General features: G+C 37.5%; 2 protein-coding genes across 2 annotated transcripts in view; both read right to left on the bottom strand.

Moving 5' to 3' along the window:
- Positions 1 to 188: 188 nt before the first annotated feature.
- Positions 189 to 2,477, bottom strand: LOC133152523 (myoblast determination protein 1 homolog 2-like). Its single transcript, XM_061276171.1, has 3 exons — positions 1,739 to 2,477; positions 1,294 to 1,366; positions 189 to 1,045 (listed from the first exon to the last, which is right to left on the bottom strand). Exons 1-3 carry the CDS (start codon positions 2,282 to 2,284, stop codon positions 903 to 905), a joined length of 762 nt encoding a protein of 253 aa, XP_061132155.1. The 5' UTR covers positions 2,285 to 2,477; the 3' UTR covers positions 189 to 902.
- A 6,546-nt stretch (positions 2,478 to 9,023) lies between these two features.
- The window catches only part of otog (otogelin), a 41,858-nt gene continuing 33,543 nt past the window's right edge, over positions 9,024 to 17,338 (bottom strand). Inside the window, exons 44-53 of the mRNA XM_061276666.1 lie at positions 16,633 to 16,734; positions 16,364 to 16,462; positions 16,120 to 16,160; positions 15,409 to 15,484; positions 14,889 to 15,073; positions 14,334 to 14,438; positions 14,133 to 14,252; positions 13,921 to 13,966; positions 11,001 to 11,080; positions 9,024 to 10,073 (exon numbers count right to left, since the gene is read on the bottom strand). Coding sequence (XP_061132650.1) covers positions 9,873 to 10,073; positions 11,001 to 11,080; positions 13,921 to 13,966; positions 14,133 to 14,252; positions 14,334 to 14,438; positions 14,889 to 15,073; positions 15,409 to 15,484; positions 16,120 to 16,160; positions 16,364 to 16,462; positions 16,633 to 16,734 — 1,055 coding nt within the window. The 3' untranslated portion in view covers positions 9,024 to 9,872. The remainder of the gene's footprint in view (positions 10,074 to 11,000; positions 11,081 to 13,920; positions 13,967 to 14,132; positions 14,253 to 14,333; positions 14,439 to 14,888; positions 15,074 to 15,408; positions 15,485 to 16,119; positions 16,161 to 16,363; positions 16,463 to 16,632; positions 16,735 to 17,338) is intronic.

Genomic DNA, 17,338 nt, shown 5'->3' with positions numbered 1-17,338 from the left:
TGTGTTTAAAGGTAATTTAAACACAGATTATTTGAATTTAATCTGCTCTTTATATGGGGCAAACAATGTATGCAGGTATTATTTTATTTTCTCAGCAAAGATGAAAGCCAATGCTTTTTTCATGTATACACACATGCACACACACATGAATCAACAAACATCAGTAAACACACAAATAAATAACTACATATCCTTGGTATGGTTTTATTCTCAAACTGCAATATCTGTGAAACATTGGGTTGAAATTTTACACTCAAGGAACCAAGATACACATATTTGTCAATGATATGTTTAATGTCTTGCATGCGTCGTAGCAATATTTGAGACTGAAGTTTTGATTCCCTTACACGAGTTGTTATTGCGGTTAAGAGTGGGGTCGACAAATTCTGACAGCACAATCAATTCTATAGTATTAAAGCTCCCAAGGCAAACAATTTACAACTTCAATCCAGAGTGCGTTCTTGTAAAAATCTTTTTACAGTACTTTTAGTCATCAGACTGGACATTTAAAAAGATAAATATTCTTTAATAAAAGTATGTTACTCATAAATAACAATAATAAATCAATTCAAAATACAAATAGAGGTAATTTGTTATGTCTTACAAGGCCAAGTTCAGTAGATGCACAGTCGTTGTACGATGTGGATTTTTTCGATAAGGAATCCAATTAACATTTACTTGGACAAAACCTGTGCAAGAACAGGGACAATGTATAAAGTCCACATAAACGCGCACGTACGCAGACCCACACACACTTACACAAACTGACCCAAAATTTAGACCCACAATCCAAGCTGAGCCATCTCTCTATGAGGCAGCATTGCTGTCCTCATCAAAGACTAAATAAAGTTAATTATTGCCTGGTCTGCTGTTGTAGAAAATAGTCCTTTGGTCCATGTTTGTCAGTCAAGCTTGAAGAACTGGATGGCCACGGGGACTACGCTATCGCCCAGGGAGGTCATTGCCTGGTCTGTGTTGATGCGTTCCACAATGCTGGTTAAACAGTCCAAACTGGAAAGCAGTGATGGTGTGCTCTTGGTAGAACCTGGAAAAGTGAATAAGTGAACAAAATGTGAATTGATGAGTTGTAATGACAGCAGATACTATTGAAAACATGAATGAAAGAAGGCCATTTTTTGAAGGTTTAGGTACTTTCTCTTACAGTCCATTTCACAAAATTGTATCAAAGTTAAAAAGAATCATTGGGTAAGGTAATCCCACAAGTCATGACTGAGTCAGTTAAATCCAAAATAAAAAAAGAAATTACAAACAAGTCAGAAAAGTGAAACTCACTGTCTGTTGTCTGAGCACAGTAAGGCGCGTCACTGTTTTCACTTCTGGTCGAGCACGGAGAGGAGAAATTTGCCTAAAGACAAAGTTGTTCATTCAGCCTTCCAAAATGACCACATTGATTAACTCAGCCCAGTTAAAATGGAGCTTTGACGTATTTAGCTGTCGATGGCAGCGAATAAGTTAAGGAGAGGAAGTTTCTGAAAGCCTAAAAACCTTCAGGACATCATGTTCTTGGCAATGAATGCCACTTCTCTGATCTGAATCTGTTTGTCATGCCAACTAAGGAATCAACACATCATAAACGACTATGATGATAGTAAAAATGGCATTGACATGTCCATTTCAATAGTTGTCAAGCTTCAAGATTGTAAATGAAGATTCTGTGGAGTGTTTGAATACTGAAAACAAAGCAAATTGACATTTTATGAGCTGTTCTTGGACTCACCATGCCATCAGAGCAGTTGGAGTGGGGGCTGGAGGCGTTCTCGTCTGCACTGAAGTGTTCAAGCACTGGGTAGAGGCTGTCATCCGTGGTTGACCTCAGCAGAGTCTGCAAAGACTCGATGTAGTCGATGGCATTTCTGAGGATCTCCACCTTGGGCAGCCTCTGGTTGGGGTTGGAGGCCGAGCAGCGTTTTAGTGTCTCAAAGGCGTCATTGACCTTGCTGAGACGTCGCCTCTCCCTCATTGTTGCTGCTTTTCTCCTGTCTTCATGTGTTGTCTTTTTCTTGCATGCTTTGCAGGCCCATAGGAGACAGTTACCTCCCTGGTGGAGGTCTCGCGGAGCCCTCACATGCTTGTCTTCTTCTTCTGCCACTGGAACTTGATGATTGTAATGGTTATTATCAAGGTCTTGCAATCTAGGCGTCTCAGCACTATTTAGTTTGCCATCCAGGTCGTCAAAAAACTTCATGTCCCCACTGTTGAAGCAAGGATCTTCGTAGAGCTCATCGGCCGAAGAAAGAGGCAAGGAAAGGTCATACATATCCATTTTGCTCGGCAGGAATGGAAAATGCTCCAAAAGTTCCTCTGTTGAGTTCTAAAATAATTGAGTTTGTTGAACAAAGAGGGTGAAATGAAAAAACAAAAAGGAATGATTTGGTCAAAGTTGGATTGCTAGAAAAGGGCAGTTTTCTTGTAAGGATCAGTCACACTTAACACTCAGTGCTCTTGTTGACTGTTTATATTTAGTAGCAGTTACTTAAGGGGCGGGGCTACATGTGACTACCCAATAAGCAGAGTGGTGTCTGTATGTAACAGAAAATATACAAAGTCTTACACAAGTAGAACTGAACATCAAAACAAAAACACAAAACTCCAAAAAATGAATCCATTTTAGCCTCATATTTAGTTAGTATCTGGCGAAATAGAAACATCAAAGAGTAGTAAAACAACTAGGAAGGCGTTTCACTCATCTTTCTCCAATGACTACATAAAACTTGGATCCATTTGGAATTTGTGCTTCAATCAGTTACTTTTTAGAAAGCATAACATACACAAAATATTTTACTTTTAATCGAAAATAATTTCAACCGCAGCGTTCAAAACTTAATAGCTATGTAAGCAACTTGATTTGAATGTTTCCAAGAAAGCAAGTAAGTGACTTTTTAAAAAGGGAAAAAAATATTGTTCCAAATGATGCACTTTATTTAAGATTAACAACAGAAGACAACAAAGTTGACATCACATTTCATCCTAAGTAGTTGGCTAATTTTGTGCAGAGTTTTTAAACCCTTTTGTCATTTATTTCCTCATTAATAAAATGCAGTCAAACCTTGAGGTATGAGTGATTGTTTTCTTTCTTTCTTTTTTTAATTAAACTTCCTACATTATTTTAGGTGACTGTAAAATATTTGGGGCAATGTTTCCTTTTAAAATGGTGTTTAAAGCATTTTGATCATTGCAGTTTTATGAGAATGCCATCAAGTGGTGAGTGACACCAAAACGTGACTGCTCAGTGCGTCAGTTCCCGGTCCTACTGTGGAGATCACAGGGTCCTGAGATCAGAGACCATGATCTGGAGAGGACAGGCACCCCCCAGTGAGGGTCAGCACTGGACAACAGTTTAAGACACTTTGTCTAAACAGGTGACATGACGTAACTTCACTAGCAGATTCAGTTTTCATCTGTTTTTGCTTCAGGTTCATTTGAAGTTCTCGTCTGCTGTTTATTTATTTTTTCCCCTCCCTTTTTTTCTTTTAGCCTAACTTTTGCTAATCACAATTTTGTTTCAAATCTAAGTTTACAGATTTGTCTGGGTTCTTAAAGCAACCTTACGTGTTCATGAATTGTTAATGTTTTCTGTGTACTTGAGCAAAATGTTTTACAGCTTCAATGATACATGGAAAGAGTAAGGCTCTTGACACATTGTTGGGATGTCAGAAGTTTAAATTTAGCGGCACATGAAATCCAAGACAAGTGACCTTTGAGCTTTAGCGGCTATTATTGTAAAATAATTCATCTCACCTCCCGTCCCATGTGACTCTTTCACACTAGAAATTGTTGAATGCGCTGAAGAAGGTGCCAGTCTATTAAAATTGGCTGTCACTGTCTCCAAATGCTTCACTTAATACACTTGCATATTTCAACATTTCTACAACTGGACCTTTGAATCCTTTCCAAGTTGACATTGGCCGAGAAGCAGAAAACACTTGCCACGTATTTTATTTTTTTCTATTTAAAGAAGACGTGGTTGTGTTTACAGATTTACAATGTAGTGTCAAGCAAGTCCATCTTTAAGACAAAACTTTGAGAAATGTTAATATTCTGCACATCAACCAAAACTAGAATTAGGACCACTTGTCCAGTATCATGTCAGCCAAGTTTTGTTTGTGTTTAATATTTTAGTGATCTTAAATGTTGACTCAGTGGCCAATTCCACGGTATGTCTGTTTACATTGCAGAGAGCCAATTCATACAGGATTTTATCCACGTTCGAATTAGGAGGCCTGATTACAATCTCCTTATGAAACCAAAAAGCCTTTAAAGTGCATCTCCCAACATTTATTACGATAGCGCCGTGATTCACTCGTGAACTTGTGATCATTTACTGCTATTTTGAAGTTTCTCAAACGATTCTTCTCTTTTCCCACTCGTTGTTGAGAGTGGATTTCGCCACTTCTCCGCATTCCGACCATGCATGGATGAGTGTGATGCCTGAGAACAGTACTCCCCGGCACTTGTTTACACTCTCGCACATTGCATTCCTGTGCAGGAAGTACAGTAAGATTGAGATTACGCAATGCAGGCTGACAGTAGCTTTGTTAGAATATTGCTTGTGATGCGCTTCATGATTCACGTCACTTAATTCCATTATTTTATAAAACACAATAACATGAGCATTTGCCCATCCTCAAGTAAGATGACGAGAAAAAAATACAATGTTATCATCTCTATTTCATGGGTCGATTAAGGAACAATTTTGTCTCATCTAGAAATCTTACACAAAAATTGAAGTAGCTATCTAAAGTAAAGAGATGTTTAGCAGTCATACATGTGTCATAAATCATTGCACTGTTTGTTTGTCAGACACTCAAATGAAAGCAAACAAACCTTAAATCTTCTTCCCACCGTCATGTCAGCAACCTGACCATCAAAGCTCAAATGAGAAAACCATGAAAACCCAGGTCTACAGTACCACAATATTTGAGGCAATAAAAAAGAGAAAAAACTGAATTTGATTTGAGTTCTAAATATTCCAAATGTGTACTTTTGTACAAATCAAAATACTAAATAAAACTTTGTTTCTATAAATTCATGTTTATCTCACTGCATAATGATAATGAATTAGTTGTAAGGGCCCAATGATTGAAATAAACGACATAGTTTCATAATCTTTTATTGAAGTAAATGTAAGACATGCATATCTTACAGCATAACCTTTTTATTTAGAATTTAAAACAGCCAATAAGGGTGTTTCACTTTTACTTGTTTTAAATGAGTGTATTAAAATTATTGAGGGAGGGGTGCTGACTGCAGAGATAGTATCCAAAATTGTACAAATAAATGTCAGCCTCTATGTATAACCTACTCTACCCAGGGGCAAATGTAATTTAAACTACATTAGCAAGTGAACAACTGTATTTTTATAACCAAGCACATTTCAAATTCGCCATCTAGCTGGCCTCAATAGGGGCAGCATGTTTCCAGCCTTTGACTGGTTGGTCAGAGAAAGTCAACAAGCAGAAGGAATCTGTACAGAATAATAAATTCAGAATATCGGGTGTGTATGAAGTTGGTACTAACTTGCTTTACTTAAATTTTTTTTTTTAAAAAAAGGTCTTAAAAAATGGTTTAAAGCAAGTCAAATATGTCAACACAGACCTTAAGACGTAATGGTAAGTGATGTTATTTTTATTTCTATATTTGATACTTATTGTAAATTGTAATTGTATGTACTCTCCCTCACAAGGACTAGATTTAGAGTAGCTCATAGCTAAATCTGGCATATTTACAGTGTAGGTCAATTGTAGAAGTGTTCATTATTGTGCATTGTCCTTGTCAAAAAAACAATGACTACTACAACTACTACTACTACTAGTTTTATGTTTTTGTCATTTTATTATTGAGCTGTATCAAATGATGTATTGTTGTATTGTGTTAACAGTTTTTATAATTCTGTCGTGGTTGCATGTGGATTGATTTTGTTTCCGAAAAATATCAAACTAAAGAGATAAAAGGAGATATTTGCCCGCGTTAAGAGTTGTGATGATCCAGAGGTGGAGGTGGAGTTAGACAGGTGTACAACTTCTCTCCAATGTCACGGTTGTGACTAAAAATGATGACTTCCTTGAGAGGGTTGACCTCTGGACACACAGAGTGACTAGGTTTTTAAATAGGACATGAGTAAACTGCTGGGACACAGACATGTGCAGATGGTTTTAACATCTTTCTCTTTGGTACAGCTGATGTCAGCAGACTCATCTAGGTCATCTCATTTTTTCCATTGCGAAGGTGATACAGCAACTTGAGCTGCTGTAATTGGTTTCAAGTAAGAGGTCTCGCTCAATAGTTAAAAGTGGCGGACACAATCAAAAACAAATGTTTGCATTAATTATTTCTTGGTGATACACACACAGACACAAAAGTAATGGAATAGAATTTATTCAAGTTCAAATATCAGGATGATTTCATGATATCCATGCTTTCATTTTTGATATTGCTTTAGTTAGGCTACCTAAATAAGGTACCTTAGGTAGCAGGTGGCCTGGAGCCAATCCCTACGGACTTCAGTGACAGATAAGACTTCAAATTCACATACACACCTACAATTAGCCTGAATATGTTTTGTAGATATGAGAAGAAAAGCCATGGAAATTTCACACACACAGAAAGGCCGGAGCTGAGATTTGAACTAGGAACTTTTTGACAGAGGGATATGTGTGTTCAGTTACATAATGAAATGTCCTGACCAGTAATGGTAATATCTAAAACAATTTTGGAATAGGTAGCACTCTGGGATGGGATTTTCATTTGTTTATCATTTAATATAAAGTAAGTGTTACTATATTCAATAAAAAAAAAAAGAAATAGTTGTTAACCCAGCTTTGTAATATTAGTAAGCAGCAGCCTGAGACCATTTCCTATGATTTTTTCTTGAGAACAGATGACAAAGCTCTCTCTCCTGAGGGGTCAAAGGTTAAATCAATTCAACCTGCTCTCTCTATCTGCTCCTGCTGTGACAAAGCCATCAGCCATTTCCTGTTGAGGGGACAAAAGTCCAATGCTCTCTGTTGTTGTCGGCCGCGGTCTGGACTTGTCATCAGCAGCCTCTGACATTGGGATGTTTTTTCACTCCTTCTCGTAGGAGTATATCAGGGCAGCTCTGTCCTGTTATTCAAAGACGTGATTTGAAAACGGCACTGATGTGGTGACAACACTGACTTATTTTATGAGCTTGTCATCGGCACAGGAAGTTGGAAGTCACCAGGACTTCAACTTAATACTACTGGCTGTTGTACTCGGATACATAAAACATCTACAGATGATCTAAATATAAAGAAAAAGTTGTTGTTCATTTTGGATTCATTCACTTTTCAACATCTAGGGAGAATGTATTGTACGTTGACGTGAACAAAGAGTGAGATTTTGTCTTCTAGATCCTCAAAATGGGATGCATGAGCAAATTAATGAAGCCCTGAAGAAGAGTCAACATTGTAATGATTATTATTCATGAAATTCAGAAAATGTTTATTGTATTCTGCCGGATAATTTCAACATGTAAAACATTTAAAAATTACGAACCAGTTACCAGTTAGTCAAACAAACTTTTAGTACATGCACTTGTTGATGACAACTAGTATTATTAATATTTGTATCATCCATGGCAAATCCCTTTAGCAAAGCACCTGAACTTCAAACTGCTCAGCAGGGCTGAAAAGTGAATCTCTCTGACATTTCCATCGATGAGTGTGTGAATTTACAAACCCCAATTCAAATTAAGTTGGGACATTGTGCAAAAGAAAATAAAACCCTTTTCAATCAATACATTACTACTAAGACAATTAGTAGGTCTACTTTCACTCTTTGACATACTAAGTCACACTGTTGTAAGACAGGCACAATGTGGCTTGGGACTGTTTGTCGAGATAAGCAAGGACAACCCAGAAAAAGACGTTGTCTGGATGGAAGTCTATGTGCATCCAAAATTCCTTTCAGTAAAGGCTGATGTAATAATTTGACATCTCATTTTTTATTGTACATTAATATTTGAATTCACACACCCACACAGAAGAGATGCCTGTTTCTACAGCTGCTTCGTATGTGTCAAGCCAACAGTCACTTTTGACTCCCTAGATGGCTGTTGTTAGCCTTTCATATTTCTTTCACACTTTTTAATTTTGTTGACATTTGAGAAAATATTAAAGACCCCTTTCCCTCCTATGTCATCAAAACTTGCATATACATAATCGAAGCAAAGAGATGGTAGACAATACTAGACATACTATAATCTTGAATGGAAAGATTAGTTTTTTTAGTGCGGCATTGTTATCATTTTTTAATAGTTTCAACAATTTCAACATGTTCTAGATCTTAACTCGCCAGGTTTCTGAATTTCAGATCATGTGCTATTATGACCTGATGAAATTAAAGTTGTCCAAGTGCTCACTTATTCTCCCTTGAAACTCTAGATTCCTGTAATATTTCCTGAAAATTAGGTGAAGTGTGACTGCGTGTCACAGAGTGACAAGGCTTCAATATCATTGGTGACTCACATCCACTCGGTATGTTCTGTGAGGATATTTCAGAGGTTTTGACAATCCTTGTTGGATATTGTATTCTGGAAAAGAGGTGGACGGAAATGATTTGGTGTTGACACATCTGCTGACTAGTCATTCAATCACTAATATGGCTCAGTGCTATACCAGCTGATTTGTCTTCACAGCTCAGTGTTTATGATGTGCTTTTTTACTACCTACCTACCTACATACCTACCTACCTACATACCTACCTACCTACCTACCTACCTACCTACCTACCTACCTACCTACCTACCTACCTACCTACCTACCTACCTACCTACCTACCTACCTACCTCTTTCTCCTTTATTATGCATTTTACAGCTGGTGCGACTTGTACATCGAGCAACTTATAGTCCAGAAAATACGGTACTCATAATATTTACTGCACAATATCCTTTAATGGCATACACAAAGTAAACACAAATATTCTTTACAAAGAAAACATTGATTACAAATGGAAGTTTGTACCATACAAAACTTTTCCCCACAATTGTATTTATCATTTTTGGTTGATATCAACAGCAATTTAGCAAGTCAGTTGAAAAGGAAAGATCAATGAAATACCAAAGCCAAAATTCTTGACATTTTAATGGGATTCTTATTAGTTGGTGTTTTAGTTCTTAGTTGGAATGCTTATTTTCAGCTTGGTGGCTTGATACAATGCTTTAATTGTCAGTCCCCAATAAATAAATAAAGTGCTCCACACACACAACTGGATTTAAATCAAGTCACAATCATTATTTGAATATAGTATAGAATATAGTAAACATTAATTCCCATATGCAAATATACAGTTTTTCACTTTAATATATGTGAGATGTATGAGGAATTTTATATTTAAAATCATTTTTTAAAAAATTGACAAAAACGAATATAAAAGATGGACCACAGACAGTTTTCTAAAAGGGCTTCACAATGCATACACACTTATTGGATGTAACATCTACATCTACACTCAACCTATTTTAAAATAATTGTAAACACAGCAGTGTGTCACTCTTAATGCCAGTCATCAAATTAAATTGTTCCTGTATACCTAAATTCCCTTAGATTTCTTCAATAAAGCACATCATTCTTATTTGGGTTATTCTCTTTAACATTTTGTGACTATTTCTATCCCTGCAATGTAAATCTGTCTCTCTCTAGCCTCAAGAGGTCAGAGTTCAAATGTCACAGTGCGCAGTGTGTTTGCAGCTGCCAGCTCGGTGTTTCTTCACCGATCACTTCCCTGCCAGAGATGCAACAGCTTTTTTGCACGGTTGCCGGCAGATTACTTGAAATACTCTGTTGAGGCTCTTTAGATAGGACCCAAACCTCTGTTCATCGCAATATCCGTTCTAGGACCACTGGCAGGAACAGTCGGTGGGTTCTTGAATGGCGTAGCTGACCCAGGTGGAGTTGCCACTGCAGTAGAGCTGCACAGAGCGTCGCTGCAGCCCCATCTCCCGACAACACTTGCAGAAACGCGCATAAGTGTTGATGTTGTAGTTGTAGATGCTGGCTGACGGACACTTCCCGTCACATGAAACTATGTTGACCTATAGGACAGAAGAAAACAGAACGATGGTGTTTTGGACAGACGACAGAGTAAAAACTTTAAGACAACTTGACATAATTGACATGAATGTTACTTCTTTGGCACATTTTCTGGGTGAAATCCCCAACTGTGACCCGAAGCAGTCGAAAATTGAAGGATGGGAAATGATGGTACTTTACTGTGGAAAGAAAATGAGCCTGGTTTTCTAATAGTGATTGCAACTATACTACAATCCCATTTGTAATTGATTGTAGGATACTGTATTCTTAAAACAAGCATCATACATTCATTTAACTGCAATTTACTTAGCTGTGGTTTTCTAAATGTCCTTGTAGAAACTTCAATAACAGCCATCAATCACCACATTGATAGTCACGTAATTTCCAGTCAATAACTAATACGATGCACCTCTGGAAATGTCACATTCAAACCAAAGGCACAAACTGGGCAATAAATGTTATCAAATGTGCATTTGTACATTTCCTGGAAACTAAATCATGCATGTGGTCATACATTTTATGCGTTCTTTGTTCATGAGTGGTTGATCAGACGATCAATATAGTGCACAGGTATCCAACTCTAGGCTATAGGGAGCCAGATCCAGCTCACCGCATTATTTAATGTGTCGTTCATGTTCTGTGTTAAAATGCCCAAATTGTAAATTGTCTTCACTTTACAAACAGTGAGATTTGCAAGCAATTTTGTCACCAGTTTCTCTTTACTTTAAATGAAACAAATGAGAGTTCAGCACTTTTCATTTGCTTCTGATTTTCAAACCAGTTATGCAATTATGCTTTTAAGGTCATTAAAGCCCTCAGAGAAACGAGAACTACGATGGAGCAAAAAATTAGTTTGACACACATGGTATTGTGGGACGGTCAGTTTTGCGTGCGAGCGTGCTAGTGAGAGAGTGAGGCATGAAACATACCGGTCTGTTACTGCGACAGTCATTCTTCCTGATAGTCATCCTCACTGTCACCTTCTGACACGACTTCCCATCTTCTTTGCCTGTTCACACATAGGCAGGCCAAAGCAAACCAAATATGAACAAGAACAACACAGAGCATCGGTGTCTGTAACATAGCAAACACCAAGTGGAAGGAACACTCCAAAGAGAAGGTTGAGGAGGGAGAAGAGCACCGATATTCCAAATCATGCACGAGCAACATTTAACCAGATTGATGAGCAACGCTTAACCTAATAGTCCCCTAATAGTAATTACATTTCTAAATCCTTAAGGTAAATGAAAACCATATAAAAAAAAATCAGTGGTGCGTTGATGAGCAACGCTTAACCTAGTAGTAACCTAATAGTAATTACCATTCTAAATCCTTAAGGTAAATGAAAAAATTTTTTAAAAAAAGACAAATTAAATCAGTTCAATTCACTAAAAATTTCAAGACAGTGTTTTATTAAAAGTATACAGCATACACAATATGCTTATATACTTGTAAATAAACAACAATACTGTGTTGGCTTTGCTTTGTAACCCATAGGCAACATCTGTAATGCTTGTCAAGAACAACATTTTGGGTGATTTAATTAGAGTATAATTAATTGCTATAATTTATCCTGGACCCTGATGACTTTGAGAATGTCAAACTAATTTAGATTAGCTTTTGTACTTAAAAACAAATACTACTCAGTCATGTGAACCACCATGGAAAAAATACATGCGTGTGACGGATAGACGACTAATCACATGGTGCGAGTGACGGATAGAAGACTAATCACACAGTCAATCTATTTAACTCTGTCGCATAACCATGAAAGAGAGACGAGCTTGCTTTGTTCCAGCCGCCATCACGGCAGTGCTTCAGTGATGATGCCAGAGCCACATTTATCTGAGTGATGAATGTTCTAAATGTGCTTGGACCTACTGACAGGTCAGTCTATTAAGAGGCTACAGCAATGTTTGTGCACTTAAAAACTAAATCAAATATTTTTTTACAGTTATAACATGATACTGATACCTCTGACAGTTTCAATGAAAATTATTTCAAGCTCTAATCGTTTTCATACAGCGCTAATTCCTGAAGCCAGTTGGACGCTTCTATTTTGTGTTACAATATTTCAGAACTATGAAGATCAGCTTTAAATATAACTACACATCCATCAGGCAAAGCCAACTCAGTGGACTCTTTGTCAAGAGTCAAGGTTCGTGTTACGTGGGAGTCACTGGGGACTCGAGCTCCCACGAGGGAACAGTCATTAAAGTCATCCACCTGTGGGGTTTTTTTTCACACCGACGTAATTTCTTTATAATGTCATCATCTGATTAAAAAAACATAACTTTGTGTGAATTAGATACACCAGTCTGTGTAAGGTATCTGTATTATTTTATTTTATTTGGAACTTCTATTTGAACGGATGTTGCACTAAAATTGTAGATACTGCACCAAACTGGACTTTCCCCTTGTACAACTAAGAATTCTATTCTATTCTATTCTATTCTATTCTATTCTATTCTATTCTATTCTATTCTATTCTATTCTATTCTATTCTATTCTATTCTATTCTATTCTATTCTATTCTATTCTATTCTATTATATTCTATTATATTCTATTCTATTCTATTATATTATATTATATTATATTATATTATATTATATTATATTAGGTTAAAATCTTGAGACAGCAATGCAACATAGTTGTTGGTATGTCTTGTAGCCTACAGGTTTAATTGCAGGCTCAAGAAATGTGATTGTTTTGTTGAAAAGAATCATCGTGTGTATATATTGGTTGTGAGAAAGCAAATTAGGCTGTCAGAACTACTATATGTTGGACTTGGGAAGCACAGTGCATCATATAACAGCTTTGGTTTCTCAGCAAGCTAGTGGAAGAATGCAGGAGCATGGCAACCTTCTAAAGCAGCGACTTGGGAAAATGTCCCCAAACACCAAACCACATCACTATCAACTATGGCGGACATGCAGACATCTAAGGCCAACTACTGGGTCTCTACCAACAGCACATTGTTGGCAATCAACAATGCACTGCCCAGACAGTGCTAAATGTGGAGCGAGTGTAGAGACAACTCAAAGTGCTTTACATAAAACATTATGGAAAGACAACTTTTTTATTTAATTCACACTTGTTGGTTTTACACCCTCGAGTGACAAAGAGCTCGAAGCAAGCTTTGATTTGGAAAAGTGTTATTCACTAAATATAAGTGCATTTCAATGAGTTTAAAGAACATGTGTAAGTGGCAAAACTGTATTTTAATGGTCTCGCTAAAAGGTGGATTTTCACCTATTGCGGATGGGTCTGGATTTTTTATTTTTTATTTGCAATGAACGGGTGTTCACTGTATACCAGCTCTTGTTCTGTTTACGTGTTGCATGTATTTTCTACTCCAGTATAAAATAAAAGTTGAGAGGACAGTCCTACTTCGGTGTGTTATACCGGGAACATTTTGGAGGAAATGAGTACATTGTTGAATATCAACAATATGCGGTTGTAGTTTTGGTACCTCTTTCGCAGTTTGTGTTTACTGTGGGAGTCAGGGAGCTAACAGGGAATGGGAACAGAAGGAATCCGGTACCTGGTGGGATTTGTACATGTTGGTAAACTGCAGCACATAAACCACTAAGCCACTTACAAGCTTTCAGGTGCTTTTCAGTGACTGTTAAAACAGCAGGCGAAAAAAAGCACACTAATGTAAATACTCTGAAGATAATCCTGATAGCCGAGCAAGAGACAAATTTGACATTGTGGCTGGGAATTTAAACTGCACAGGTGAATATTACGTGTCAGAGGCATGCTGGGCGACAAGTGAGTGTCAGTTACAGCCTACAGCTCTACACTAACTATATTACAGCTGTGCTATGCTAACATCACAAACTCACATGTCTTGCAACATCCGTCCATGTAACTTAAGATAGTTCCTCCAATCTGCACACAAAAGAAAGCAAAAGTAATGAATCATCAAAACAATAACTCATTTAAAGGGGGCGGAGTTAATAGTCCAGCGCTAACAAGGTAATCATTTTTTTTTACCCTATTCCCAAAACGGACACAAGCAACATGTTTTTGTGTGCACGTGTTTGATAATGCTGACCTTCATACACTCTGTTTCGTTGAAGGGGGGACAGCTGAAGGGGTAGGAGATCAGTGTTGGACCAGACAGAGTGTCTGAGCATTCAAACTTCAGGCAGTTGGACACCCAAGATTTCCCTGGCTGAAAACACATTCATATGAACTATTCATCTATATTATATAGTTAGAATGAATATAGAATGTGTTGACACTAATTGCCCACCTTATAGAGCATTGTTGTCCCATTTTCATGAGTGTAAAGGCACGATATATTCTTGCAAACTCCACAGCACGTAGATTGGTCTTTTGCGGGGATATAGATTTGATTCTACCACACACAGTGTCACACACACAGGCACGCACACACACACGCACACACACACACAAACAAACATTCAATTACGACTAGCCCACAAGGAGTTAGGCAATGTCACTGTTATCTAATACAAGGTCATATGTTGAAAGAGACGCCAATCTTTCTCACGGAATATTTACTTAGAACCCTATTAAATAGTCGTTTTACACTTCCGAAATGTATTTCATTTAATTACAGTAGAATGCTGATATAAAGACTATATATTTTAAATTTATTAATTATTGGACCTCATTTAAGAATCACCAATCCAGCTCCCTACCACGAAGGACCAAAAAGCACGTTTGCATAATTCCAAAATCTAAAAAAATGAGCCAGCATTTTACTTTTAATTTCAAGTGAAACATCTGAGGATATTTTTAAACCCAAACCTTTGATCAAAATAGTTCCCACTTTATGTCTTACGATTTTACAGAGGGCCGAGCAGTTGGTGCTGCTGGTCCGGAGAATGTGAAAGCCACTTGACATGTCCAGGGTGCGGCTGCACTGCCGGCTGTAGCATAAGCCGTCCTCACGATGTTCCACCAGGGTCTGACCGGGTCGCAGCAACCCCTGTACCACCCCCTGGTACACGCATACCGCCTCTCGCACTGCATACACATCCACGGTTTGGATTGCATGGTTGAAATAAAAATACAATGTGGAGATTGAAGAGCCAAAATGTTCATTAGTTTCAAACCACATTTTACAAGCCAAAGAAACTGCACCCAAGTTCACTAGCCAGCTTATGATGTCCATTAAGTAAAACTTCCTGTGAAATATTTTCTTTGGTGATATACAATAAATACATTTTGGGCAGATCAATCTATAACAATTATTTTTCTTCAGATTTTATTTTTTATCTGTACAATGAATTATAATGAATCACTTCAGCGTATGAAGTTCCACTGGGTATATGAAGCCAATTTGAAACAACAATACTCACCACACTTGTACCTTTTGCAGGCACATTGATTCTGTGGGTCAGACAGGAAGGCCTGCTCCAGCTGAGGAGCCTCTCCCTGCACAACACAATCAGATGCATGTTGATATTTAATGATCTGTGCACTCCTACATATAAAATGTATATATATATACTATTTCGTACGGATATGATGTGCAAACAGGGGTCCCTAACTACCAAGCAGACGGCCCAGTCCCAGTCCGGGTCAGCAAGTCCTTTGGGAGACTGAACCAAAACTATTCATTGTTATTTTTATTTGATTATTTATTTTAGTTCATCATCGGAGTCATCAGAGTATTTTGTTCTGAAAATCTGTTATATTTGCACATGCCTGTCCAAAAGCTGAGATGATAGAATCAAGACCCTACAACTTTGAAGAAAAAGAAAGCTGTACTTAAAGACAGTTTTGTCAGTTCCACTTAAGGTACGGGTTATTGCTTACAGGTATTCCATGCACCAAACCTTTCTACATAAACTGTGGCGACAGGCTCGCGATAATTATACAACAATTAAATTGAGCGTATTGCTAAGTTGTATTTTATAAGTTGCTTTCAGGTTAATTTTAAGTTTTTACACAGGTCTGCCACAATATACCTTCACATGAAACTAGTCCAAGCCACAAAAAAGCATAACGCACATCCAGCTCTGACATCTCAAGTGCAAAAAAGGCAGATTTTAAGGACTTGAACATACCAGTTCACATTTGGGAGGAGCAATCTTGTCACAGGAGCACACTGAAAACAAAATATGATATGAAGTCTAGAAATATGTAATTGAAAGACCAAGCAATTCAAGAGAATCTGAGAATACAGTGAATGCTACACATCACAATATAGTATATATATATATATATATACTATATATATATGTGAATATATAGTATATATATATATATGAAAAACTGAATATATCTCATATACTATATTTTATGTTGTACCGCATGTGTGGTTGGCACAGCAGTGATCTGAACTGGTCACTGACACCAGTGCCATCCCAATTGGACAGCTGAGTTGAGGACATCTAGAAGGTTCACATACTGAACACACACACAAGACATTCACATACAGGTTCAATATTATGGAGTAAAAAAGTTAAAGAAAAATATGCGTTTTCTGTTTCTGTAATTGTTTATGTGTGTGTGTGTGAGCGTGTTTGTGCGTGTGCGTGCATGTGCGTGTGTGTCTGCGTGAATGCGTGTGAACTAACCACATTGGTAGGTGGGGCAGCAGTGGTCCTTGGTGTTAGGGCCCACAGTCAGAACCTCCCCATCCCGACACAGTGGAGGAGTGTCCACACAAGATGAACAGACTACAGGAAATAAACACACAAGTTCTTAATCACACTGTACAACACACATATGATTACAGTAGAAAACATTACCCTATTTACCGGACTATAAGTCGCTCCGGAGTACAAGTTGTACCAGCCATAAAATGTATAATAAAGAAGTAAAAGACATATATAGGTTGCACTGGAGTATAAGTCGCATTTTGGGGGGAAATGTACTTGATAAAATCTAACACCAAGAACAGACATGTCGTCTTAAAAGGCAATTTAAAATAAAAATAGAATAGAGGCAACAACAGGATGAATAATAGTACGGTATGCTAACGTTACATGACACAAACAACAAACTGAGAATGTGCCTGACATAACATATTAAGAGTTATTCAGATAACTATAGCATAAACAACATGCTTACAAAACGTGTCACTCCAAATCACTAAATCCAATGAAAACGTCATCCTCTGTGTCACTTTTAAACAATTCCGCTAACTCCGGAGGTAGAATATACTTCTTCTACGTCAGAGGTCCTCAACCATATTTATTTATATAAAGGCCGGTCCGCAAAAATATTTATGACACGTAACCGGGCCGTGGCACAAAAAATGTTGCGGACCACTTGCAGTTC

Source organism: Syngnathus typhle, linkage group LG4 (genome assembly GCF_033458585.1).
Source record: "Syngnathus typhle isolate RoL2023-S1 ecotype Sweden linkage group LG4, RoL_Styp_1.0, whole genome shotgun sequence".
Lineage (NCBI taxonomy): Eukaryota > Metazoa > Chordata > Actinopteri > Syngnathiformes > Syngnathidae > Syngnathus > Syngnathus typhle.
This window is presented reverse-complemented; position numbering and strand designations above follow the sequence as displayed.

Bases quoted from the DNA above. Each gene is read 5' to 3' on its own strand.
- LOC133152523 (XM_061276171.1), bottom strand. From the start codon at position 2,284: ATGGATATGTATGACCTTTCCTTGCCTCTTTCTTCGGCCGATGAGCTC. The intron at 1,367-1,738 runs GTGAGTCCAAGA...CTTTGTCTTTAG, and splicing joins CCAACTGCTCTGATGGCATG to GCAAATTTCTCCTCTCCGTG. The intron at 1,046-1,293 runs GTGAGTTTCACT...TCACTTTTCCAG, and splicing joins CTGTGCTCAGACAACAGACA to GTTCTACCAAGAGCACACCA.